This window comes from Dendrobates tinctorius, unplaced genomic scaffold, assembly GCF_039654945.1.
Source record: "Dendrobates tinctorius isolate UK_male_01 unplaced genomic scaffold, ASM3965494v1 ptg000051l, whole genome shotgun sequence".
Taxonomy (NCBI): Eukaryota; Metazoa; Chordata; class Amphibia; order Anura; family Dendrobatidae; genus Dendrobates; species Dendrobates tinctorius.
In genome coordinates this window covers 7,074,045-7,098,477 of record NW_027361719.1, presented here as the reverse complement: position 1 = coordinate 7,098,477, position 24,433 = coordinate 7,074,045, and the positions used below count along the sequence as shown (strand labels likewise).

Here is a 24,433-nt window from a genome sequence, read left to right as displayed (position 1 = left end):
ACAGTATTTTTTGCTGAATATAGTCAGGGTTAGTGTCAGACAGTTGTGAGCGTTTAGTATTTTTTTTCACTGTTTAGTAGGTTTGTTTTTTTCTTTATGAAATTTTTATATTCTTTTTATTTTATATTTATCTTTTTCTTTCTAGATTATTTTCTTCTGTACTTGTTTCTCTTTCTTGTATTCTAAAAAGTAAAAAAGTTTACAACAAATACTCGCACACACACACACCTAAATAAAAATTGGTAATTTTACACACATGCACACACACACACACACACACACACACCACACATGAAAAAATGTCTAGTCTCTCGCTTGTCCCGATCACAGTATTTAGACGAGGAGGCATACACCTTCCTTGCCACCAACATTGGTGGATTTGTGTCCACCATTGAATAAGATATACAATGTGTTCTAGTCGTGCATTTATGGTAAATGTACATAGGAGAGAAAATATAAAGCACATGGCTATGGAAGAATACTAGTTTGGCAAATATGGATTTCCAAATCTTGGCATCACACTATTGACCTATTGTTGGCATGTTGTAATTGTACAAGCGCCTTCCTACTTCAACCAATTGCTGTGAGGGGAACAGAGGGGTAAGAGGGACGCAATAAACTGTTACGGTATATACTATGGATTAGGAGAATACCATACATCTCTGAATAATAGGCAACAAGTCAATGGACTGAGGTGATATGCCACATGTGACCCGGGTCTGAGAGTAACAAATCACTGGATGGCAGAGCCTGGAATCAGTAGACTACTTGCCACCACCCTGGGAATATTAATGATCTGCCATTATTAAATATTGAATTGGATGTACAATGTGCAACCCATGCATTCTATCTGGAAGAGAAGAGCCGAAAATATACTGAAGGTAATTTATTTATTAGCAAGTTGTTGTTAGTTAATACAACACAGGTAGGTCATGCATCATAGCTGTCATCAGGTTTCCCACGATGGAGAAAAGAATGATCCATTTAGACGTTCTGCAAAAGAAAACACATAAAAAAGTGTAAAACTTCTATTTGTATATGAAATGCTTAGAAGAGGCAGTGAAAGTGTTACTTAATAGCTTGGAAATGTAAATTAAAATTATTTTGATCAGTTAACCTTCTGCCCAAATAAACTTATAGCTTCAAAAGTAACTATTATTTTAATAATTTTGTAATTCAGTAGTACACATGAAAATGAGCAACTTTGTAATATATCTTATCAGATAAATCTGCTTCTTTCTCTTATAAAAAAAATAATAAAATGACAGTTAATCATTAACATCTAAAATCACATATTACAGCTTTTTTATGAGCAATCAAAAAGTGATAACATTTGTGTTAATTGCTTTATACATCTGCCTGACGTGATGCTGGGCATCCATGAAGTAGTACTGCCGCTAATTGAGTGCATAATTGAAGGACCCACTGCACCCAGTTTCGTTGCACCTATTGTCACCTGCCATCAGTATTATACTTGAGACCCTTTTTCAGGAGGGGGGTATAATCTAAGTGTTCATATCTGTCACTTACGCTGTTGATCCAGGAGATGTAAGAGGAGACTTTGGTAAACACGGATGGTTTCTGGAAGTAGTTGCATCCAAGAGAAGATCCAAAGCTGACAATACCATGGACCTGATACACACCACCGACAGAGCAGTTGAGAGGTCCTCCAGAATCACCCTAATGTGCAGTGAAAAGAAGCATAATCCTCATTGGATATTTTACTAAATTATTTTTTGCATAGTTTTATACTGTAGTATCATTATTTAAAATGTAGGCTAAACATGAACATTATGGAAAGTTCCACATAAAAAAAGAATTGTATGCAAATACAACTTACATTGCAGGAAGACTTGACTCCGTCTCCACCAGCGCAGATCATGGTTGTCTTGACAGTGCTGCCCCACCAGGAGCTGAGAGAGCAGGTGGCGTGGGCAACGACGGGAAGAGTGGCTTGCTGGAGAATAGTGGCAAGAGATCCACCGGCTGTGTAAAAATAATAGTCCCTTGCAGTAATTGTTATTAACTGTATGTTACATTAAGGCAGGGACAGATGCTCTAATTTGCCCCCTACCCCCCCAAAAAAAAAATAACATTCGGCGGCATCACAGAAGAGGATATCACACAACTTTACAGCCTTTACAAAAAATTTTTTCAACTCCTGAAGCCCTAAATTCCCCTTTCATTGCACCTATAAGGTATGATGCCAACAAAAGTGCCACACAAACACTGTATGATACCCCCACAGTGAAATCCCCCACAGTACCCTCCACACGCACAGTATGATGACCTAATATAAACCACTTCAACTCCCCTGCCAAAGTATGGTGACCTCAACACAGTACGATCCCTCAACTGTGACTCTCACACAGTCCTTCACGTAGTAAAATAGGCTTACTTACAGTTTCATGGACCCACACTTCACCACACTGTATAATGTCCCCCACTAGCCCCCTAAATGATATAATGGACACCACAGCCCTCCACACAGTATGATTGACCCAACACAAACCTTCACACTGTATAATTGCTTGCATACCCTCTAAGTATGGCCCCCACAAAGTCCTCCAAGTATTTTAATGACCCCACAAAGCCCTCCAATATTATAATTATGATCCATATATTATAATGGAACCCATAATCCTTCATATATTATGCTGCACCCATAGTCCTTCATACAGTATAAAACACCCCCATAGTGGACATTCTGCGCTGCTGCTATATAATATGCAGATCCAGGATACACATAGGTAGGTTTGCGGTTTTATTAGTCAATGAGTTTCAAAGCTTTCATACTTATTTCTCAGGACACAACCACAAAACCACATGAGTGGCTATGTGCTGAGGAAAAAGTATGAAAACTTCGAAACGCCTTAACTACTAAAATCTGCATATTATCTATCGGCAATGCGGAAGGTCTACATTTTTGTCCCATATACACACTATAGAAAATAGTAGCACTGGTGAGATGTGATCAGGTAGAGAGCTCATGTGCAAGTGCCCACCACTTAGCCCAAACATCCTCAGGAGAATGCTTAATTCCCTAGGTATCTATTTTAACTTCTTTATAAATTCATTTGATGAAGCACATTATATAAAAAAACAAATTGACTGTATATTGCAAAAAAAAAAAAAACTACTCAATTCCAATCTGTTGATATAAAAAAAAATCATAAATGCATGTCATGAACATCCTCATAAGAAAAAAAATTAAGGGTAATTTTAGAACATCAACATCACACAAAGCTCTTATTATGTTTGGATTTTAAGTCGACAATTGATCAAGTCTTGATCACAAAATTATGGTTTGGGAAATTGTCAGTCTGTTGAGCAGCCAAAATTGTTATCCAGAGGTAATGGGAACTGAGTTAAAAGTGCAAACTGCATCATATCAAAATGTCAGTGAAGACAAGATGTGGATGTGAGGAAAATGACATCTGACTCTGTATTGTCCAGCTGTGGTGGCAAAAATGAGTTTTGCTAAAGTAGAATAATCTCCTTGAATAGAAAACATTGTGCACAAAGGACTTACTGCTGGTTCTTCCCCATCCGGTAACAACGCAGTTGTAGTTGTGGGCCAGGGTATCGCCACTCGCTGGCAGTGTAGCCGCTTTCACGTAACTGTTCAGGGTAGCGCTGGAGGCCAGCCACAGGATAGCAATGTCATACCTGTAGGAGGTGATAGATACACATGTATTTCTGCATATCATGGAGAGATTGTATCATAGAAATGAAATAAAAAGTCTTGATCGGAGTCACATCACTAGAGGTAAAGACTCATGTGACAGCAGAAAGATGAATTTCACTGGTACAGATACGATGTGAAATTAAGAAATTATTGGCAAATTGGCCCCCCGAGGAAGCCCTTGTAGCGAAACGCGTTCTCCTTCTAATGGAGATTCTCTCAATGTGACTAAGTAGCTTTGGATGGTCTGTACCTTGGTTTTACCACCTTACATATACTCTTATTTGTATGTCTATCTTTTTAGTTTACATGTATGTATTGAAATATATAAATAAAAATACAGTTTGCACAGAAAGAAAACCCTTTGTCTTCGTGCTTAATATCAGATTTATATTAGCTGGGCTATGTTGAACTCATTCTTCTGTAGGTTCTCTATTAATAATAATAATAATAATAGTAATAATAGTATCTATATTACTGACCATATTAGTAGCAGTAATAGTAATAAAAATAATAAATTATTATAAGAAATTATTGGTTCGTGTGTGGTCTGTATTGGTGGCTGTACAACCTATTACTAATAATAATAGTAACTATAATACTTACCATATTAGTAGCAGTAATAATAATAATAATAGTTATATTAATAAAAATAATAAATTATTGTAAGAAATTATTGGCACATGTGTGGTCTGTAGCGGTGGCTGGCTGATCTAATGATAATAATAGATATTCGGAGATTGGAGGCAACACACCATTCAGAGTGAGAAAGGCTTGAGAAAAGTTCTCACTAATGAACCGAAAGTTGCCATGTTGGGCCATTAAACAGACAGCTTTTTTTCACTCTGAATGGTGTGCTGCCTCCAATCTCTGAATATCTACTTCAGGTTTGGTGGTTACCTAGGAGGACTTGCACCCGACCTATGATTGCCAGTGCTGCTCTTGCTTTTTCACTTTTATATTCATAATAGTAACTATATTACTTACCATATTAATAGCGGCAATAATAATAATAAATTATTAAAGGGTAAATTGTTTTAATTTGTATTTCATACATCAATAGCTCGCATGAAAATAGGCAACTATGCAGTATCTCTTATCAGAGAAATCTGCTTCTTTTTCAGCCAAAATTGATCAGTGATTATTAGTGATGAGCGAGTATACTCGTTGCTCGGGTGGTCGCCGAGTATTTTGGTGTGCTCGGAGATTTAGTTTGTGTCGACGCAGCTGCATGATTTGTGGCTGCTAGCCAGCCTGAATATATGTGAGGATTGCTTGTTTGTTATATATTCAGGCTGTCTAGCAGCCGCAAATCATGCAGCTGCGTCAACACAAACTAAATCTTCGAGCACGCCAAAATACTTAGAGGACACCTGAGCATGCTCAGGAAAATCCGAGCAACGAGTATACTCGCTCATCACTAGTGATTATCAAAACTCTGAATTCTGAGATAAAGTCTGTATTCAGTGAAGACAGACTTTACTATTACTGAGATAGGAGATGGCAGCTGCTACTGATTCCTACATAAATAGGAGTGAGAGAAGGGAGGAGCTCTGCCCCAAGCTCCTCCCTCCTCCATCTACATAGAATTGTATTGGTAGCACCCGCCATCTACTCTCTCAGTAATGGGACAGTCTGTATTCGCCGAATATAGATTTTACCTCAGAATTGAGAATTTTGATAATTTTGGCAGAGAAAGAAGCAGATTTCTCAGATAACGTATATTACACAGTTGCTTATTTTCATGTGAATTATTGATTTATGAAGTAAAAGTGATAATGACGGCTACACTTTAATGTGCTTAACAAAAGTGCAGCTCATGGCTGTCATTTGATTGAATGATTTTATGTCATTGTGAATTATTTATGTATTTTTCGTTTAAGGCTTCATAATTCATGGAATACGGCCTTCATTACTTTTTTATTTTTTTCTTGAGGGGGGGGGGGTTGTTGTATGTTAATATGAACTCTTTTCAATCTCAAGAATATTTTACCCAGCAGCAACGTTGTTGGTGTTCCAGCTAGCGTGTCTCCTGATGGAAGAGACGGAAATGGTCTGTTCAGTGCCATCGTTAGCACTAAGACTGTGGTCTCCAAGAACCACACGGAAGTTATAAGAACTGTTAGGAAAGACAAGATGGAAGAAGGTTACTCTATACTTCGTGGATGTACATTCAGTCATTTTGTTCAAGCAACAAGAAGCCTTGGAAAATCACTTATTTTCAGCAATAACGTATCGCTTATAGCAGAGTCGCTGACATCTAGTCTCTCCTATTAAATATCAAATTACAATATGGCACAAATCAACATAGAGGTGCAGAAAGTAATGTTGGCTTTTGCTTTTAACAAACATTTCAGTATAAAAAGGTCAGTCCTGTGCTGGCAGGAGAAATGTGCAGAATTAGGCCTCTTTCACACATCCGGTTTGTGCCGTCAGGCACAATCCGGCATGTGTGTAAAAAAAAAGGATCCGTTTTTTTTTAACGCCGGATGCGTTTTTTGTCATTGAGAAGCACATGCGCCGGATTGCGCCGCATGTGCTTCCGCTTGTTCCGGTTTTTACCGGACCCGGCAGAATCCTCCCGTCCGGTGACCGGACAGGACGCATGCTGCAGCGTTTTTTTGTCCGGCGCAAAAAGCCGGACATGGCCGGATGCGGCCCTCCCGGCTCTGCAGGACAATGTTACTCTATGGCACATTCTGGCCACCGGATCAGGCTTACACCTGATCCGGCCGCCGCATGCACCATTTGACCCTGTGCGCATGCCCGGAGCGCTCTCTCTCTCTCCTTCCTCTCTCTCTCCTCTCTCTCTCCTCTTTCTCTCTCTCCTCACCGGCCTTGCTTTTCTTCCCCGCTCTCCTCACCGGCCTCGCTTTTCTTCCCCGCTCTCCTCACCGGCCTCGCTTTTCTTCCCCGCTCTCATTACCGGCCTCGCTTTTCTTCCCCGCTCTCCTCACCGGCCTCGCTTTTCTTCCCCGACTTCTTTACAGCTAATCCGGCGCCGTAAGTTGCGCCGCATGCCCTGCGTTCCCAGCCGCATCCGGCTCTCCATCTTTTCGCCCCACCACGCCGGATTTCCAACGCCGGATGTGTGAAAGGCCTTACCCAGGTGTCACATATTAGCTTGTGCATGGCTGCCATCAATCGCACTCATTGATGGGTGACATACAGCGAGCCCATACATAGTGACTGGGTTGTGATTTTTATGTGATTTTCTGAAAATTGGGACAAAATGTTACAGATGTGATGTGTGGCCTTGCTTTAAGAATTATACTTAATTAAAGGAGTTTTCAGGTTTCGGAAAAAAAATCAAAACCCTGCCCCCCGGCTACAATTTGATTAAAAAAAATTAACTGTTCTTTATTCTCCCTCTCGGGTCCAGCACCGAGTCTACCGTTGTGACCAATGTCCATTACTGTCTGCAGCGCTGACATCATATCGCAGCGATGCAGCCAATCAGTGATTTGAACGTGTCTGTGCAGCTTGTGTTAACTTAGGCAGAGCCACAGACTCACTGATTGGCTGCAGTTCTGTCAACGTGAAGTCAGCGCTGCAGACAACACCATACGTGCATCAGGAACAATGGAGGAGATTCAGCGCTAGACCCAGGGAGAGTAGGAAAAGTTTTTTTTTTTTTTTTAAATGAACTCAGCGGACGGAGTTCTTTTTCCAAAAACAGAAATCCCTTTTAATACTAGTTATATCTGCCATCTCTATCATGGCCCCATTACCTGGACCACCGTTTAGTTTTACTGATAACACTGAACTTAGGGGGCCAGTCACACATAGCGAGATCGCTGTTTTTGTGACGCATCAGCGATCTCGCCAGCGATCTCACTGTGTGTGACACGTATCAGCGACCAGCCCCCTCGCCGGGTATCGCTGATTGTGCAGGATAATCCTGGGCCATTTTTTGATCGTTGGTCTCTCGCTGGCCAGCATGCATCGCTGCTTGTGGCAGCGGGAGACCATCGATCAGCAAGCTTCCAGCGCTGTAAGCAGACGCTGGGAGCTGGTATCCAAGATAAATATCGGGTAACTAAGCACGCGCAGCGCTTAGTTACCCACTGTGTACCTTGGATACCAGCGTGCTAGCGCTGGAAGCTGGTATCCAAGGTAAACAGCAGGTAACTAAGTGCCACGCACACTTAGTTACCCGATATTTACCTTGGATACCAGCTCTCAGCGCGAGCACGCTGGTATCCAAGGTACACAGCGGGTAACTATGCGGCGCACGCGCTTAGTTACCCGATATTTACCTTGGATACCAGGGTCCTTGCTGGTCCTGATCGCTGGTGTGTCTGCCTGTTTGACAGCTCACCAGCAATCATGTAGCGATGCACCAGGTCGTATCGTTGTCGGGATCGCTGGTGCATTGTTTGGTGTGACGGGACCCTTAAAGTTACTCACTTATCCATCCATCGATTTATCTGATAAAATATTAAGACAGTATTGCAAAAGTGATGATTACCTGTCCACACAATGAGCTGCGGTCAACACACGGTTGGCACGGATGAGGGAGGCTCCGCAGGTGTGGTACCAGCTGCTGCCAGACTGATACTGGAGAGATACCTGGAGGAAGCCAGTAACAAAATATTATACATTACAGCATCAATAATGACAAACCTCTCTCTCTCTTTTTAAACATTGGAAATGCAATGGTCCATGTCATTTCAATAGACTTTTACTTCTTAGATTGCCAATGTAATCACTATCAAAATGGCTAATATACTTTTATTACCAATTATGATGTTTTAGTGAAAAATTTTGTTAAAGTTATGACCAATAAGTGTATCAATTCTGAGCAATTTGTTGTTTACTTCTTTGCTTGAGATCATAAATTAGCAGTACAATTCTTCCCTTGTCTGTGCCAACCTTTGTGTTGTGTGCTGTGAAAAGTTGGGTTACAGCTGCGTTGACCCTAAATGTCACCATTAGCCAGAATTTCCAGGGCATGGAGATAGAAGCAGGGTGAGTGACAGCAGCCCAGCAACCCAATGATAATTCATTTCATGTAAGAAATGAATTAGTGAAAGTGACAGCAGCCACAGGGCCCTGATGATGAAGACTCAAACAAGTCATCATCGGAAGTAATAAGCAAAAAACATAGACAAAAAGTTCGAGCAGAGAGGGAAGTGTAGGGAATTTGGAATTGAAGTACATTAAAAATTGGTTAGATTATTAAATTAAATTTGACATGCAGTATAAAATTTGTTTACTTTTTACAACCTGTGAATGATTCTTCTTAAAGTTATCCCATAATAGAAAATGTATAATTGAGGCATTTTATAAAAGTAAATATACATTTTTTTTTATCGAGAAGTTGAAGTCACAAATTTACTTATAGCAGAGATTTTCAGCCTTTGTGTCTATGGCAAACTTGCCTTGGGCTCTGGCAGCTCAGTGTTATCAATTAGCCTTGTTGCAAATGAGTTTTAGCTAGTTTGGTGAGATCATAAGTTATTCTTTTTCCTCATCCTGTTCTACTGCCTTTTTCTCAAGAGACCTTAATAATCGCCATTTGCCAGATATATTCTTACTTAATATCTACCTGCCTTTTATTTTCTCACTCATTTGAAGGGACTTTGTCAGCAGGCTTTTGCTATGTAATGTGAGGGCAGCATGAGGTAGGGGCTGAAACACTGATTTTAGGGATGTGTCTCTTATTAGGCTGTGTATTGTCGCTTCAATACAATAATTGCTTTATCAACAGGAGATTGTTTTTTTTATCACTGCTGGACTAGCAGCTCACATGCATCCTTGTCCAACCATGCCCCAAGCACTGATAAGCAGCTCACAGTCAATATACAATGTACATAGAGCGCTATGGTGGGGGAGAGGATTGCTTTCTGACCTCTATTTCATGCTACATCTACAGCAGAAAAAACTCTGATTGTATCCCAACTGCTGCACCCAGTAAACTAAGTGATACATCGCTAGAATCGGGGTCTCTTTTCCCACATGATGCTGCTTTTGAAGTAGCAAAAACATGGTAACAGTTTCCCTTTAACTACTTTTTACTTTTTTGCTCCATTGGAACACAGTTTTCATTAATGACTGAAGACCATGTGGCAGTAATAATAATAATAATCATTTTATTTCTATAGCGCCAACATATTCTGCAGCACTTTACATTATAGAGGGGACTTGAACAGACAATAGACATTACAGCATAATAAACACAGATCAAAACAAATACCAAGAGGAATGAGGACCCTGCTCGCAAGCTTACAATCTATGAGGAAAAAGGGGAGACACAAAAGGTAGATGGTAACAATTGCTTTCATTGTTCGGATCAGCCATAGTGTACGAATCGGGTGTTCCTGTAATGCTGCATGAACCAGTTAACAGTCTAAGTATATAACAGTACAGACACAGAGGGCTATTAAATGCATAAAGCATGTGAGAACATAATGCAAGGAACCTGACTATGGTAAAAAAAAATTTGAATGGGCCACGCAGGGATAGTTAGGTTAATGCGTTGAGGTGGTAGGCCAGTCTGAACAAATGCGTTTTTAGGGCATGCTTAAAACTGTGGGGATAGAGGATTAATCGTATTGACCGAGGTAGTGCATTCCAAAGAATTGGCGCAGCACGTGAAAAGTCTTGGAGATGGGAGTGGGAGGTTCTGATTATTGAGGATGCTAACCTCAGATCATTAGCAGAACGGGCACGGGTAGGGTGGTAGGCTGAAATGAGGGAGGAAATGTAGGGTGGTGCTGAGCCATGGAGTGCTTTGTGGGTGAGGGTAATAAGTTTGTACTGGATTCTGGAGTGGATGGGTAACCAATGTTATGACGGGCAATGGGTAGAGACATCGGTATAACGATGGGTGAGGAATATGATCCTGGTTGCAGCTTTCAGGACAGATTGGAGAGGAGAGATTTTGGTAAGAGAGAGGCCGATTAGTAGAGAGTTACAATAGTCCAGAGTCAAATGAGTCCAAAGTAAGAAAAGGTCGAATTCTAGAAATGTTTTTGAGGTTCAGATAACAAGAGCGAGCCAGTGATCAGATGTGGGGGGTGAATGAAAGCTCGGAATCAAGTATGACCCCAATTCAGCAGGCATGTTGCTGGGGAGTAATGGTGGGACCACACAAGGAGATGGCAATGTCGGGCAAAGGTAGGTTAGTAGAGGAAGGAAAAACGAGGAGTTCAGTTTTTGACAGGTTCAGTTTCAGATAGAGGGAGGACATGATGTTAGAGACAGTGGTAAGACAATCACTGGTGTTTTCTAAAAAGGCAGGCGTGATATCAGGAGAAGTGCATAATTGGATGTCATCAGCATAGAGATGGTACTGGAAACCAAATCTACTGATTGTTTGTCCAATAGGGGCGGTATACAAAGAGAACAGAAGGGGGCCTAGAACTGATCCTTGAGGAACCCCAAGAGTAAGGGGAAGATGAGAGGAGGAGGAGCCAGCAATAGATACAATAAAGGAACGGTCAGAGAGATAGGAGGAGAACCAGGAGTAAACGGTGTCCTTGAGACCGATGGAGTTTAGCATAGTGAGGAGGAGCTGATGATCCACAGTATCGAATGCTGCGGAGAGATCCAAGAGAATTAGCAAGGAGTAGTGACCATTAGATTTTGCAGTTAGTAGATCATTAGAGACTTTAGTGAGGGCAGTTTCAGTAGAGTATAAAGAGCGGAGACCAGATTGAAGAGGGTTGAGAAGAGAGTTATCTGAGAGATAGCGGATGACGGGCGTGGACCAGGCGTTCCAGCAGTTTAGAGATGAAGGGAAGATTTGAGACAGGTCTATAGTTAGCGGCACAGTTTTGGTCGAGGGATGTTTTTTAAGTCATGGATGAATGATGTCATGCTTAAATGAGGAGGGAAAGATACTGGAAGAGAGAGAGTTTGAATATTTTTGTTAGGTGAGAGGTGACAGCAGGGGAAAGGGACTGGAGGAGATGTGATGGAATGGGGTCACTGGTGCAAGTGGTAGGGCGAGAAGATGCAAGGAGCCTGAATACTTCTTCTGTGATTGGTACAAAATCAGAGAGTGAGCTAGATGCAGTGGGGGAGGGAGGACAATGCATGGTATGAGGGGATTGAGAGATAATTTCCTGTCGGATATGGTCAATTTTTTCTTTGAAATTATTTGCTAGATCATCAGCGTGGAGATCTGTGGTTAGGACCTGCACTTTTGGGTTGAGTAGGGAATGAAAAGTGTCAAAGAGACATTTAGGATTATTGGATAGTGAGGTGATGAGGGTGTTGAAATAGATTTGTTTGGAGAGGTGAAGGGCAGTGTTGTATGTTTTAAGCATAAACTTATAATGGATGAAATTTTTGCGTAGATTAGATTTTCTCCACATACGCTAGGTGCACCTGGAGCACCGCTGCAGGAAACGTGTTTGCAGCGTGTGCCATGGTTGTCGCTGTTTGTGTTGTATTGTTCTATGTATAGGAGGTGCAATTTCATCCAGGGCACTTTGCAGTGTTTCATTGTAATGCTTCAGTGCAGAATCAGGACATGAGAGGGAGGAGATAAGGGCCAATGAAGACTGCAAGTTCTTCATAAGTTTCTGGGTGTTAATGGCCTGTATGTTTCTATAAGTGTGGAAAGTCGGGGTGACCTTAGCGGGGTGGCAGTTCTTGAGAGCGAATGAAAGCAGGTTGTGGTCAGAAAGCGCGAGAGGGGAGTTTGTGAAATCATCCAGTGAGCAAAGCCGGGAGAAGACCAAGTTGAGGGAGTTTCCATCTTCATGTGTGAGGGAGTTAGTATGCTGCGAGAGGCTGAAAGTGGAGGTTAGAGTTAAAAGGTGAGAAGCCGATGGGGAGAGGGAAAAAGTAATGGGGATGTTGAAATCACCCATGATGAGGGTGGGGATGTCACAAGAGAGAAAATGTGGAAGCCAGGTTGCAAAGTGATCCAGGAACTGATGAGAGGGGCCGGGGGGACGATACACCACTACCACTTGCATGGAGAAGGGGATGTAGAGTCTGACAGCATGGACCTCAAAAGAAGGGAAGAAAAGTGAGGGTACTTGAGGAATATCTTGAAAGGTACATTTGGGTGATAGGAGCAGACCAATGCCTCCACCTGCTCAGTTGTCTGATCTTGGGGTATGAGAGAAATGTAGTCCACCATATTAGATAGCAGCAGCATTGTTGTCTAACTGTTGGATCCAGGTTTCAGTAAGAGCTAGAAGGTTAAGAGAATTAGAAAGGAAGAAGTCATGGATGAGGGAGAGTTTATTACACACTGAGTGAGAATTCCAAAGGGCACAATTGAAAGAGACAGAAGGCATGCAGGGAATATTAGCAAGATTAGAGGGGTTTCTGAGTGTAGCAGTTGGGAGGTTTGACTTGCTATAACATGGGGATCCGGGGTTTGGAGCGATATCTCCTGTGACTAGGAGAACGAGGATAGAAAGAGTGATCAGATGGCTAAGTGATTTGTGAGAGCATCTCGTGTGTTGGATGGTGGGACTGAATGGATCTGTGCTGTTTAGCAATGTGAAAAGAGCATGAGTGCTATACATAGGAGAGGAAAGGACAGAGGGACCGATATGGATGGATTGAAAGATTTAATGCAAGAACGCTGGATGTGAGTGAATGCAGCAGCCAGGATATAAACTATACAAATGCATATGGTGAATATGTGTTGTAATCCAAGTGTACAGGGAACAGATTTATTTATTTGTCTTACCTGTATCGTGCCCTGTCTGCCATGTTTAACTGCCAAGTACTTTGATAAATGTACTTCGATTAAATGTACATAAATGCTACCCCTGCATAAATCCATCTCCAGACTATGTCTCAATATATAGGGGGCTAGTTCTAAGATCTTAGTTTTTTTTGTCATTAGCAATCAAACTAAGTTGACACAGCAGGACACAATAAATGTAGTGAGCAGATAAAAAGTGTCCAGACCTACATGGATCATAAACCACCTTGAAAAAGTTACTTGACCTCACAGCATAAGGGGACTGTAGACTTTTTGCCCCTTCCTATATTTTACTCTTTAGCCCAGCCTGTTCTGATTGACTGCTCCGTATTAGCACAAGCCCAGCAGGAATTTCACTTACTACAAATGAGATTGATAAACTATAAATAACTAGAACAATTAGATTATCAGGTGATCGTCAAAAAAGAATGTCAATAAGGTGGAACACTGATATTACAAAATACAAATGTACTCTATGAAGTCATAGTGCTGAAACCAGATTAGTAATCATTATATTTTCTGTATAGAATGTATCCATCTATCAGTACATAAAAGTGACGACTAACCTGCCAGGGCCAAGCATTCTTTGCTGCATTACTGCCTCCTACCACACGTACATTTTCATTATCTTCAAAATAACGGATGTCTTCATCAAGACATTGTCCTATAGACAGAATAATACAGATATTAGAAATCGCAGGAATAGGAAAAAAAAGTATGTTTATTAAGACAAAGGTGTTTTGTCTGAATGGTGCAATTTTATTTTTCTTAAATTATTTGGAAGGTGTTAATATTGGACAGGACTGCATATAACTTTGCAAGGACGATTCAGAATCTTAATAGTTAGTATAATTTTTATGTAGGATGTATGTATGGGGAGGGGGCATGTAGAGTACAAAGAGAATGGGCTTCTTGGACTAGTCACCTAAGCGCTATAGTCCTCGGTAGTGTCGGATGAGGGAGCCAAGGGCCCACCAGTAACCAACTCCAGGGCCCCACTTTTCAACTACATGCAAATGTGACATTATCCTCAATCACAAATCTATATAACAATAGGATAGATTGTTAAATTAATAAGATTTTGCCTTTGTCTGTACATAGTGATTCAAGTATATTGTGCCAAGTACTGCTTATATAAGAGGGTGGTGGCCCACTCTTGCACAGGGGCTCACAGTATGATTCTACTTTACTCCTGTGGGCCAGTCCAAGCCTGATCCTCAGCCAACTTTTGAATGTATATTGTTCCTGAAACAGTGCAGTGCATGATTCATTCCACCCATTGTACAGGGAGCGTGAATCAGGTGTCAGATTCCCTTTAAATATGATTATTAGTGTAAATGCATCATTTTCACTTCTTTTTGAAAACAGAATGACTACAGTTTCCCATGCATATTCTACCTCAAATCATTGTCAGACTGAGATGTCTGACCAGGGACACTATTTTGATCAATTATTTCATTGACGAACCATAATACACATATGCTCTAGTTGGTAATGATCAGACAATTTTGTCAAAAAATTCTAAGAGCAGAACACCCCTTGAGAAAACAGCAATCTCCTGAAGAAGCCATTATATTTCCTTGCATTTATGGCCCACAGTAATAATTGCCTGCTTTAGTTGATATTTATCTAAAGTACATGGTCACATTTAATATCTTTCTGATGCTTATTTATCAACATCTATTAATATAATAGCACTATATATTCACTTATAAGCATTGCATTTCCTGTTGTTAGGTTACTTTTTTAAGAGATTTGGGAAAAATTAGCAATAAAATTTTTGGTCTAAAAACAGGTATTAATATATATTGCAAATAATAGGAGACCTTACCGCAGATGACAAGAGCAGCGAGAACAAGAAGCCTGAGCATTGTTAGACAATTCCCTGAGAAATCTCCTGTGCTTACCTTGGCTTATATACCATTATCGGAGTGCTGGCTTATAGTGGGAACGCTTCCAGGTGTAGTGGAAAATATAAATACAATTTTTCTCAAGGTCAAGAAACTTATGTAAATAAATATGTTTTTTTTTAAGTTTTGCATCAGAAATGGAAATAATATAGAGAAGATTGCAACGCTTTTTCCAGAGCATATGGATTTACTAAACCAGCATATTTCTCCATTAATGAAAATGTTAATAATTAATATTTTTTTTCAGGTTTTTCTAGGATGTACTTTTTTTGACTCCATGTAATTTTAGGTATCCTGTCTAAAACATAAAACGAGGAAATAGATAAGGCCCAAAATCTCTTATGGGCTTTGTTCAGTCATCCAAATTTCATGAATGTGTTCTTCATGAAAAGGACACTTTCCCATTATAATTTATGGAGTTGTTCACATGTCTGATTTTTTTTGCGGAACGTTTGTCCAGAAAAAAAATCAAGGAGAAATGACCATTGTGATATGAGTCACAAATAAAACTTACCCATACAAGTTTATAAGTCCATGAAAATCATGGGCAGCACACATAGGGCACCAGTGTATAGTCTTTGTGGTGTCCATGATTTACATTGTAATGGGTAGGAGAAGCTTTACAGTTTATTTTTTTCATATGAGAAAATCACTGAAGAAACATTAAAGTAGTGATGCCACTTGTGGAGGTGGCCTTCTCCTCTATTAAATTCCATTTTGCTAGCACTCCCATTCTGCATCGGCCCCGATGTGGATAAACCCTTCATTCTGGAGGTGGATGCCTCTTCCGTCGGTGCTGGAGCAGTCATGTTCCAGAAGGACTCACAAGGTCGGAAGCACCCATGCTTCTTCTTCTCCAAGACCTTCACACCGGCGGAGAGGAATTATTCCATCGGGGACAGGGAGTGTCAGTATCTAGTCCTAGAATCTGTTTTTTCTTGCCCTTAGACTTGCCCTTAGTTAACATGGATCTTGATGTTTCACAAGTCGGCCATCTTGCTTCCTGCCAAAGCTGTATATAAAGCCAGCACCTGTTCTGTTTCATTGCTTGTGTATTATGTTTTGGACTTTGTGCCTCTGCAGTCCCAAGCCTGGACTTACTATCCCTGTTGGTCCTCTCTTAACGGTGGAGTCCTCCGTCGACCTGCACGTCTGGATCCCTGCTTGCTGACCGAGTGATTGCTGAACACTTGACTTCAGGAACCTCTGCCTGACTACACCTGCGGTGAAGTAAGAACTCCAGCCAGCTAGTGTGTTCCTCCACTCTGCAAGAGTCTGTGTCTTGTGCTCGCATTGCTCAGTGACTTTGAATGCTGTGTCGCAGAGTATCAACTCTGCTATTACCATTTATCAGATTGACTGAACATTTATCTGGACTTATATGCTATATTGCATTCAGATCACTAATACAATATTTCTTGCGCAACCCATTGTGTCTGCAGTCTCTTTGACCTAGCCACTGGTGTCCAGTTGTCTCCACTAGTATCGTGACAGGATACTCAAGCCATAAAAAATGGATGCCGCTGGGTCAGAGACTTTAGAAGTGCGTGTTAAGAAGCTAAATAATATCACTGCCACTTTACACACTGAAGTGCAGACATGGAACAACAGAATAGAAGGCCTAGAGGGGCAGACTAAATATGATATGCAAGTGCTCAGTCAGACCCTTCAGGAATTGCGTGGCCGAGTTGCGGCTCTGGAGGCACAATCTCAGGCTTCTGTTCCTGCCATCCCCAAACTACCGACATTTAGGTTTGGTGGCGACCGAGACAAATACTGTGGGTTTCTGAACCAGTGTCGTTTATACTTTGCTGCACATGACACACAGTTTCCTACGGACCGATCCAAAGTATTGACTATCATCATGTTGCTGACTAATAAGGCTCTTGCCTGGGCAAACCCTCTGATAGAATCACAGGATGCATGTCTGAACGACTTCAATATGTTTATCGCCACCATGGGGCAGATGTTTGACGATCCGAACCGTGGCCTTACAGCTGAGACGGCCCTGCTGAATTTGCGTCAAGGTAAACGCCCAGTGACTGAGTATGCTATGGATTTTAGAAGGTGGGCTCAGGACACCACCTGGAATAGTGCAGCAAAGTACTCAATATTTAAGAAGGGGTTGTCCAGTTCTATCAAGGACGAGCTTGCACGTGCAGAGGCTCCCACTGCTCTAGGTGATTTCATCAATCACTGTATTCGCCTAGACACTCGCATCTCTGAACGAAAACTAGAAAGGTGGTCTGAGATGAACCGCAGCAATAAATCGCTTCTTCCTTTCCTTCCTAAGGAGAATCCAGACCCAAGTCCTCAGGAGTCCGCACCTGAGCCGATGCAGGTAATTTCCCTATGAAGTCAAGTAAGTGACGAACGGAAGGAATTTCGCTTCAAGGAGAATTTATGTTTTTACTGTGGGAAGTCAGGACATTTTATTATCAACTGCCCCAATCGTTCTCGCAGGACAACCGCAGCTGTGGTAGAACGCGACTTCTCTGAATCATACTCCATAACTTCTGAATCAGGGCCACCCAAAATTGCAGCAACAGTTCCTGATTATGACTTTTCAGATATGAACTCTGTTACATCCGAAACGATGCTACCCATTAATGCTGTTATTCTATCTTCTGCAGTTTCATACCCTTGCAATAAAAAAAAAGATTCACATTGTTACCTTCCTATCAAGATCTGGATTGACTCCCGTTGGGTGAACAGTTCCGCCCTGATAGACTCTGGGGCTAGCGGTAACTTCATGGACACTTCTTTTGCTAAGGAATATGGAATCCGATCACAGAGAAGAGTATCTTCAATTCTGATAAAGACTGTGGATGGGTCCCCTTTGACCTCGGGGCCCGTAGACCAGCAGACTGAACCACTGAAGGTCCTCATGGGAGATGATCACCAGGAGAAATTGCCCTTCCTTCTGATTTCCTGTCTACATTTCCCTATTATCTTGGGTTTACCCTGGTTGCAGGCTCAAAATCCCATCATTGACTGGGAGACTAAGAGATTACGCTTCCCAGCTAAAGAGGTAACTTCTGAGAAATCGATTGATCCATTTCCGGGCAACCCATCATCGGACCTAAGGTTACCGGCAGTTTATAAAGAATTTTCGGATGTGTGCGATAAAAAGAATGCAGATAAATTACCACCACACCGCTCTTATGACTGCCCAATCGAGCTTCTGCCTGCTGCTTCCATTCCTTTTGGTAATATTTATCCATTGTCCAGTCCTGAGCTCAAGACTCTCAAAGAATATATCGACGAGAACCTGTCTAAGGGATTTATACACCCCTCATCCTCTCCAGCCGGTGCACCCATCTTTTTCGTTAAAAAGAAGGATGGATCCCTCAGACCCTGTGTTGATTACCGGGAAATTAACAAGGTAACCATCCAGAAACGCTACCCCCTGCCATTAATTCCGGAGCTTCTCGAGAGAGTTCGTCAGGCCAAGGTCTTTTCAAAATTGGACCTACGCGGTGCTTACAATCTAGTCCGTATAAGATCTGGAGACGAATGGAAAACAGCATTTAGGTCTCGATATGGACACTTTGAGTATTTGGTCATGCCATTTGGACTTTGCAATGCCCCAGCAACTTTCCAACATCTAGTAAATGATATTTTCAGAGACATTCTTGATCTTTTTGTCGTAATCTATTTGGATGACATTCTGATTTTTTTCTAGCTCCATGGAGGAACATCAGCAACATGTCAAGACTATCTTGCAGCGGTTGAGGGAACACCATCTGTACATCAAGCTGGGGAAATGCGAATTTCACAAATCGGAGATCCAATTCTTAGGTTATGTAATTTCCCCACAGGGTCAGAGTATGGATAACAGCAAGATCAAGGCGATTCAGGAGTGGCCAATCCCCAAGAACATCAAAGAGGTCCAACGCTTCATCGGATTTGCTAACTTCTACAGACGTTTCATCAAGAACTTCTCTGACATCGTCTCGCCCATCACCCAGTTGACACAGAAGAAGACAGCATTTATTTGGTCCCTTCAAGCCCAAGAAGCATTCTCTCGGCTCAAGACCGAGTTCACGTCAGCACCGGTACTGATCCACCCTGACCCGGAACTCGCCTTCATTATTGAAGTAGATGGCTCAAACTGTGCCATCGGGGCTATACTGTCCCAAAGAACAGGTGAGAAGAATTTACTTTATCCTTGTGCTTTTCTTTCCAAACGACTGTCTCCTGCCAAAAAGAACTACGACGTAGGAGATAAAGAATTACTGGCTATCATTGCCGCCTTCAAGGAGTCGAGACATCTTCTGCAAGGAGCTTCACAACCGATCGTGGTCCTCACGGATCACCGCAACCTTGAGTTCATCAGGTCAGCAAGATGCCTGACCCCACGGCAGGCTCGCTGGAGTCTTTTCCTTAATCAATTCAATTTTACAATCTCTTATAGACCAGGTTCGCGCAATGGAAAAGCAGATGCTCTATCCCGGATGTACTCCACTGACGCTGTTCCAGATGCTCCACCTAAGACCATACTTTCTGATTGCAATTTTGTAGGAGTCATTCATAATCAAGATTTGTTGCAGGTCATCAAAGAAGCTTACAACTCTGATCTTTTCCAGACTCACCCATCTGATGAGGTAAGCCTTCTTTTTAGGAATGGAGTTTGGACCCGGGAATGGCGCCTCTACATTCCTGAAGCCGTGAGGTTAAGAGTGTTGAGATTGGTTCATGATTCTAAGGTTGCAGGGCACAGAGGAATTCAGAAAACTCAAGAATTTTTATCTCTCTTCTTCTGGTGGCCAGGTTTTCGGAAGGATGTCCAGAAGTACGTTTCATCTTGTGAGGTATGTGCCAAATTCAAGGTTCCACGTGCCTCCCCTACTGGTCTGTTACAGCCTTTGCCGATGCCGTCTCGCCCGTGGGGATCCATTTCTATGGACTTTATTGTAGAACTGCCCCTTTCCGAGGGAAAGAGTACGATTTTGGTGGTGGTCGATCGCCTGACCAAGGCGGCCCATTTCATCCCTTGTTCCGGTTTACCCTCTGCGAAGGACACTGCTGACCAAATTATCCAGAACATCTTTCGCCTGCACGGGGTTCCGGATGAAGTTGTTTCTGAATGTGGAGTTCAATTTACTTCAAAGTTTTGGCGAAGCTTTTGTTCAGCATTAGACATAGAAGTTAACTTATCTTCTGCTTTCCACGCACAGTCCAACGGGCAGACAGAACGTACCAACCAAACACTAGAGCAATATCTTCGCTGCTACGTTTGCCATTTCCAAGATGATTGGGTAAGGCTACTCCCATTGGCTGAATTTTCTTATAACAACTCTCAGAGTGCCTCCACCAAGCAGTCTCCATTCTACGCTAACCTGGGATATCACCCTAGCATTCTCCCCAGATTACCAGTAGATACATCTTTACCAGCAGTTGCCGACAGGATCTCTTCACTTTAATAGAACCTTGAACTTCTGAAAGAGACTTTGGGTTCCGCACAAGAGAGGTACAAGAATGCAGCTGACAGATTTCGCAAACCAACACCTACATTTAAGGTAGGAGATTTAGTCTGGTTATCTACGAAGAATTTAAAGATGAAGATCCCTTCCCCTAAGTTGGGACAGAAGTACATCGGTCCTTATAGGATCAGTGGCCTGGTAGGTGTTGTTGCATGTCGCTTAAAACTCCCAAGAACACTGAAGATACATCCTGTCTTTCATACTTCTCTACTAAAGACTGTAGTACCAAATCCTTTTTCCTTGACGTTCATCTCCTCCTCCTGATCCCGTTCTTGTGGATGGTCAAGAGCAGTTCATCGTTGAGAGGATTCTGGATTCAAGAATCTACAGAAATCAACTGCAGTATTTGATTAAATGGCAAGGCTATTCCTCAGAGGAGAATTCCTGGGAACCCATGGATAATATTAACGCCTCCTGACTGATTGAGCAGATCCATAAAAGGTACCCTGGCAAGCCTGGTTTAGGGTCGTCCGGAGGCCGTCCTTGAGGTGGGAGTAATGTCAGTATCTAGTCCTAGAATCTGTTTTTTCTTGCCCTTAGACTTGCCCTTAGTTAACATGGATCTTGATGTTTCACAAGTCGGCCATCTTGCTTCCTGCCAAAGCTGTATATAAAGCCAGCACCTGTTCTGTTTCATTGCTTGAGTATTATGTTTTGAACTTTGTGCCTCTGCAGTCCCAAGCCTGGACTTACTATCCCTGTTAGTCCTCTCTTAATGGCGGAGTCCTCTGTCGACCTGCACGTCTGGATCCCTGCTTGCTGACGGAGTGATTGCTGAACACTTGACTTCAGGAACCTCTGCCTGACTACATCTGCGGTGAAGTAAGAACTCCAGCCAACTAGTGTGTTCCTCCACTCTGCAAGAGTCTGTGTCTTGTGCCCACATTGCTCAGTAACTTTGAATGCTGTGTCGCAGAGTATCAACTCTGCCATTACCATTTATCAGATTGACTGAACATTTATCTGGACTTATATGCTATATTGCATTCAGATCACTAATACAATATTGCTTGCGCAACCCATTGTGTCTGCAGTCTCTTTGACCTAGCCACTGGTGTCCAGTTATCTCCACTAGTATTGTGACAGGGAGTTGCTAGCAATGAAGTTGGCCTTCTCAGAGTGGAGACACCTCCTGGAGGGAGCTCGCCACCCTTTCCAGGTGTTCACCGACCACATTAACTTGGTTTATTTACAAACAGCCCAGCAGATAAATTCTCGCCAGACCAGATGGTCCTTGTTCTTCTGCCGATTCCACTTCACCCTGCATTTTCTCTCCAGGGAGAAGAACGTCCGGGCCGATGCTCTCTCCCGCTCCGTGGTGTCATCAGAGGAGGAGGAGCCTCGGCTGATAGTCCCATCTGAGAGCCTGAAAACCGTGGCTCCGGTCGCCCTTGAGTCTGTACCTCCCTGCAAGACTTTTGTCCCTGCCTGTCTGCAACCGGAGGTCCTCTCTTGGGCTCATTCTTCCAGGGTGGGTGGACACTTTGGGACAAAACGGGCCTCTGAGCTTCTGGTGGCCGCATATGGCCCGTGACGTCAGGGACTATATTCAGGCGTGCGTCTCTTGCGCCCAGAATTGGTCCTCTCGGCAGCGGTCCGCTGGGCTACTCTACCCCCTGCCGGTAGTGGATAGGCCCTGGGAGATGGTCGGTATGGATTTTGTAGTGGGACTGCCCAAGTCCAGTGGCAGCACCGTCATTTGGCTTGTCACTGACCATTTCTCCAAGATGGTGCATCTGGTACCACTCTCTCGGCTATCTTCTGCACGGGGCCTGGCAGCGTTGTTTATTAAGCACGTTTTCCGCCTGCACGGCATTCCGGATAAGATTGTCAGCGACCGGAGTCCTCAGTTTGCGTCTTGGTTCTGGAGAGAGCTCTGTTCCCTGCTCAGCATGGAGCTAAATCTCTGCTCGGCCTATCATCCCGAGACGAACGGGTTGGTAGAGAGAGCCAACCAGACCCTGGTCACATATCTACGACATTTTGTCTCGGCTAGGCAGAATGACTGGGCATCCTTGCTGCTGTGGGTGAAGTTCGCTTTGAACAACGCTGTGGCTGACTCCACAGGTCAGATCCCATTCCTCCTAAATTACGGCCAGCATCCGCACATCCCTGTGCCCATGCCCATATCATCCACCGACTCTAGGGTGGCAGACTGGGTGCTGGAGGCACGTGACTTTTGGGATCACACTCAGGATGCTATCCGGGCCTCCAAGGAGAGAATGAGGACCTCTGCTGATGCACACCGGCGCCCTGCTCCGACCTTTTCCCCTGGCGACTTAGTGTGGCTCTCCGCCCGAAACATCAGGCTGTGGGTTGAGTCTGCTAAGTTCGCACCACGCTACATTGGCCCCTTCAAGGTCCTTGAGCAGATCAACCCTGTGGTCTACCGTCTGGCCCTTCCACCACACTTGGCTATCTCTGACACGTTCCACGTGTCTCTCCTTAAGCCTGTTCACATGTCCCGGTTCTCTGAGTCATCTGCCGGGACATCAGACCTGTCTTCAGATGAGTTTGAGGTCAATGCCATCGTGGGATGCAAGGTAATGCGGGGCAAAAAGTTTTATTTGGTGGATTGGAAGGGTCATGGTCCAGAGGCTTGGACCTGGGAGCCAGTGGAGAACATCCAAGCTCCGCTCCTTATTTCGGCATTTGAGCGTAGCGAGGCTCAGAGAGGAGGGGGCCCTAGGAGGGGAGGTAATGTTAGGCATCAGGTTCCGGTCCCTGCACAGCAGGAATTCCGAGCCTTGCATGTGGCAGTCTCCCATGCCTCTCCAGCCGCACAGGAGGCTGCTCAGCAGACTCATTGTTCCAGGCGTTCTGCTCAGACCAGCTCTGTAGGTTTAGTTGCTGCTGCCACCTCTGGTCCAGCTATAGCAATGCAGGCTGGCCAGGAGCGAGTTCCTCCAGGGACTAAGGTCTCCTTTCGGTCCACTGAGCATGCCCGTGGGATGATCTCTCATTGGAGATCGGAGGTCACATGCTGAGGTCCTTCTCCAGCTCGGATTGGACCATCAAGAAGGTCAGGAAGGTCCCGGAAGGACGCTGCTATAAAAGAGTCGCATGGCCGCACAGCCATGCGCTAGTATAGATGAAGATTAGACCATGTGGCGTGAGTGTTGTATGCATGTATGAATGTCTCTGGTGAATGACTCATTGGAAACCCCTACCCTTGGTACGCATGTGTTGTGCAGACTAGCCTGTCAAGCGCCCAGGTCTAGGTGTAGGTAGAGGCTAAGTCAGAGACTAGAATCAGTGTCCACCGCTGGCTCTACATGCCACAGTGCACGTGCTCGACAATATTCCAAGGTCAGCATCGATAGTGGTGTCTGCAGGTGCGACGCCACGTGCTCAGAAGGTCTAGAGGGACTCTGACCCCATGTCCTTGGGGCAGAGTTCCGTGACCACATTCTGAGTGCCCCCTTGCCAAGCTCTGTGAGTGCTAACAGACTCCGGCATTTAAGTTTCGCGGTACTGCGGCTCTGTGACGTAACAGAGACCGCTCCTGTTCACACCGGGTGACATTAACCCTCGTATGACCTTTGTATACTGCTATATACATCCGCCATTACTAAGCAGCATTTTACCACCTTTGCATGGTGGACCCCGGGCTGCGAACGCACTTACTATCATTATATTATTTGGTGTGTTCCACCATCCTGTAACACTTTGT

At 43.4% G+C, this 24,433-nt stretch overlaps 1 protein-coding gene across 1 annotated transcript; it reads right to left on the bottom strand.

The window, feature by feature from the left end:
• Positions 1-911: 911 nt before the first annotated feature.
• Positions 912-15,235, bottom strand: LOC141091373 (chymotrypsin-like elastase family member 1). Its single transcript, XM_073576929.1, has 8 exons — positions 15,196-15,235; positions 13,931-14,028; positions 8,157-8,257; positions 5,679-5,804; positions 3,533-3,669; positions 1,841-1,986; positions 1,457-1,680; positions 912-993 (listed from the first exon to the last, which is right to left on the bottom strand). The coding sequence occupies exons 1-8, from the start codon at positions 15,233-15,235 to the stop codon at positions 912-914; spliced, it is 954 nt and encodes a 317-aa protein (XP_073433030.1).
• Between the last annotated feature and the right edge of the window lie 9,198 nt (positions 15,236-24,433).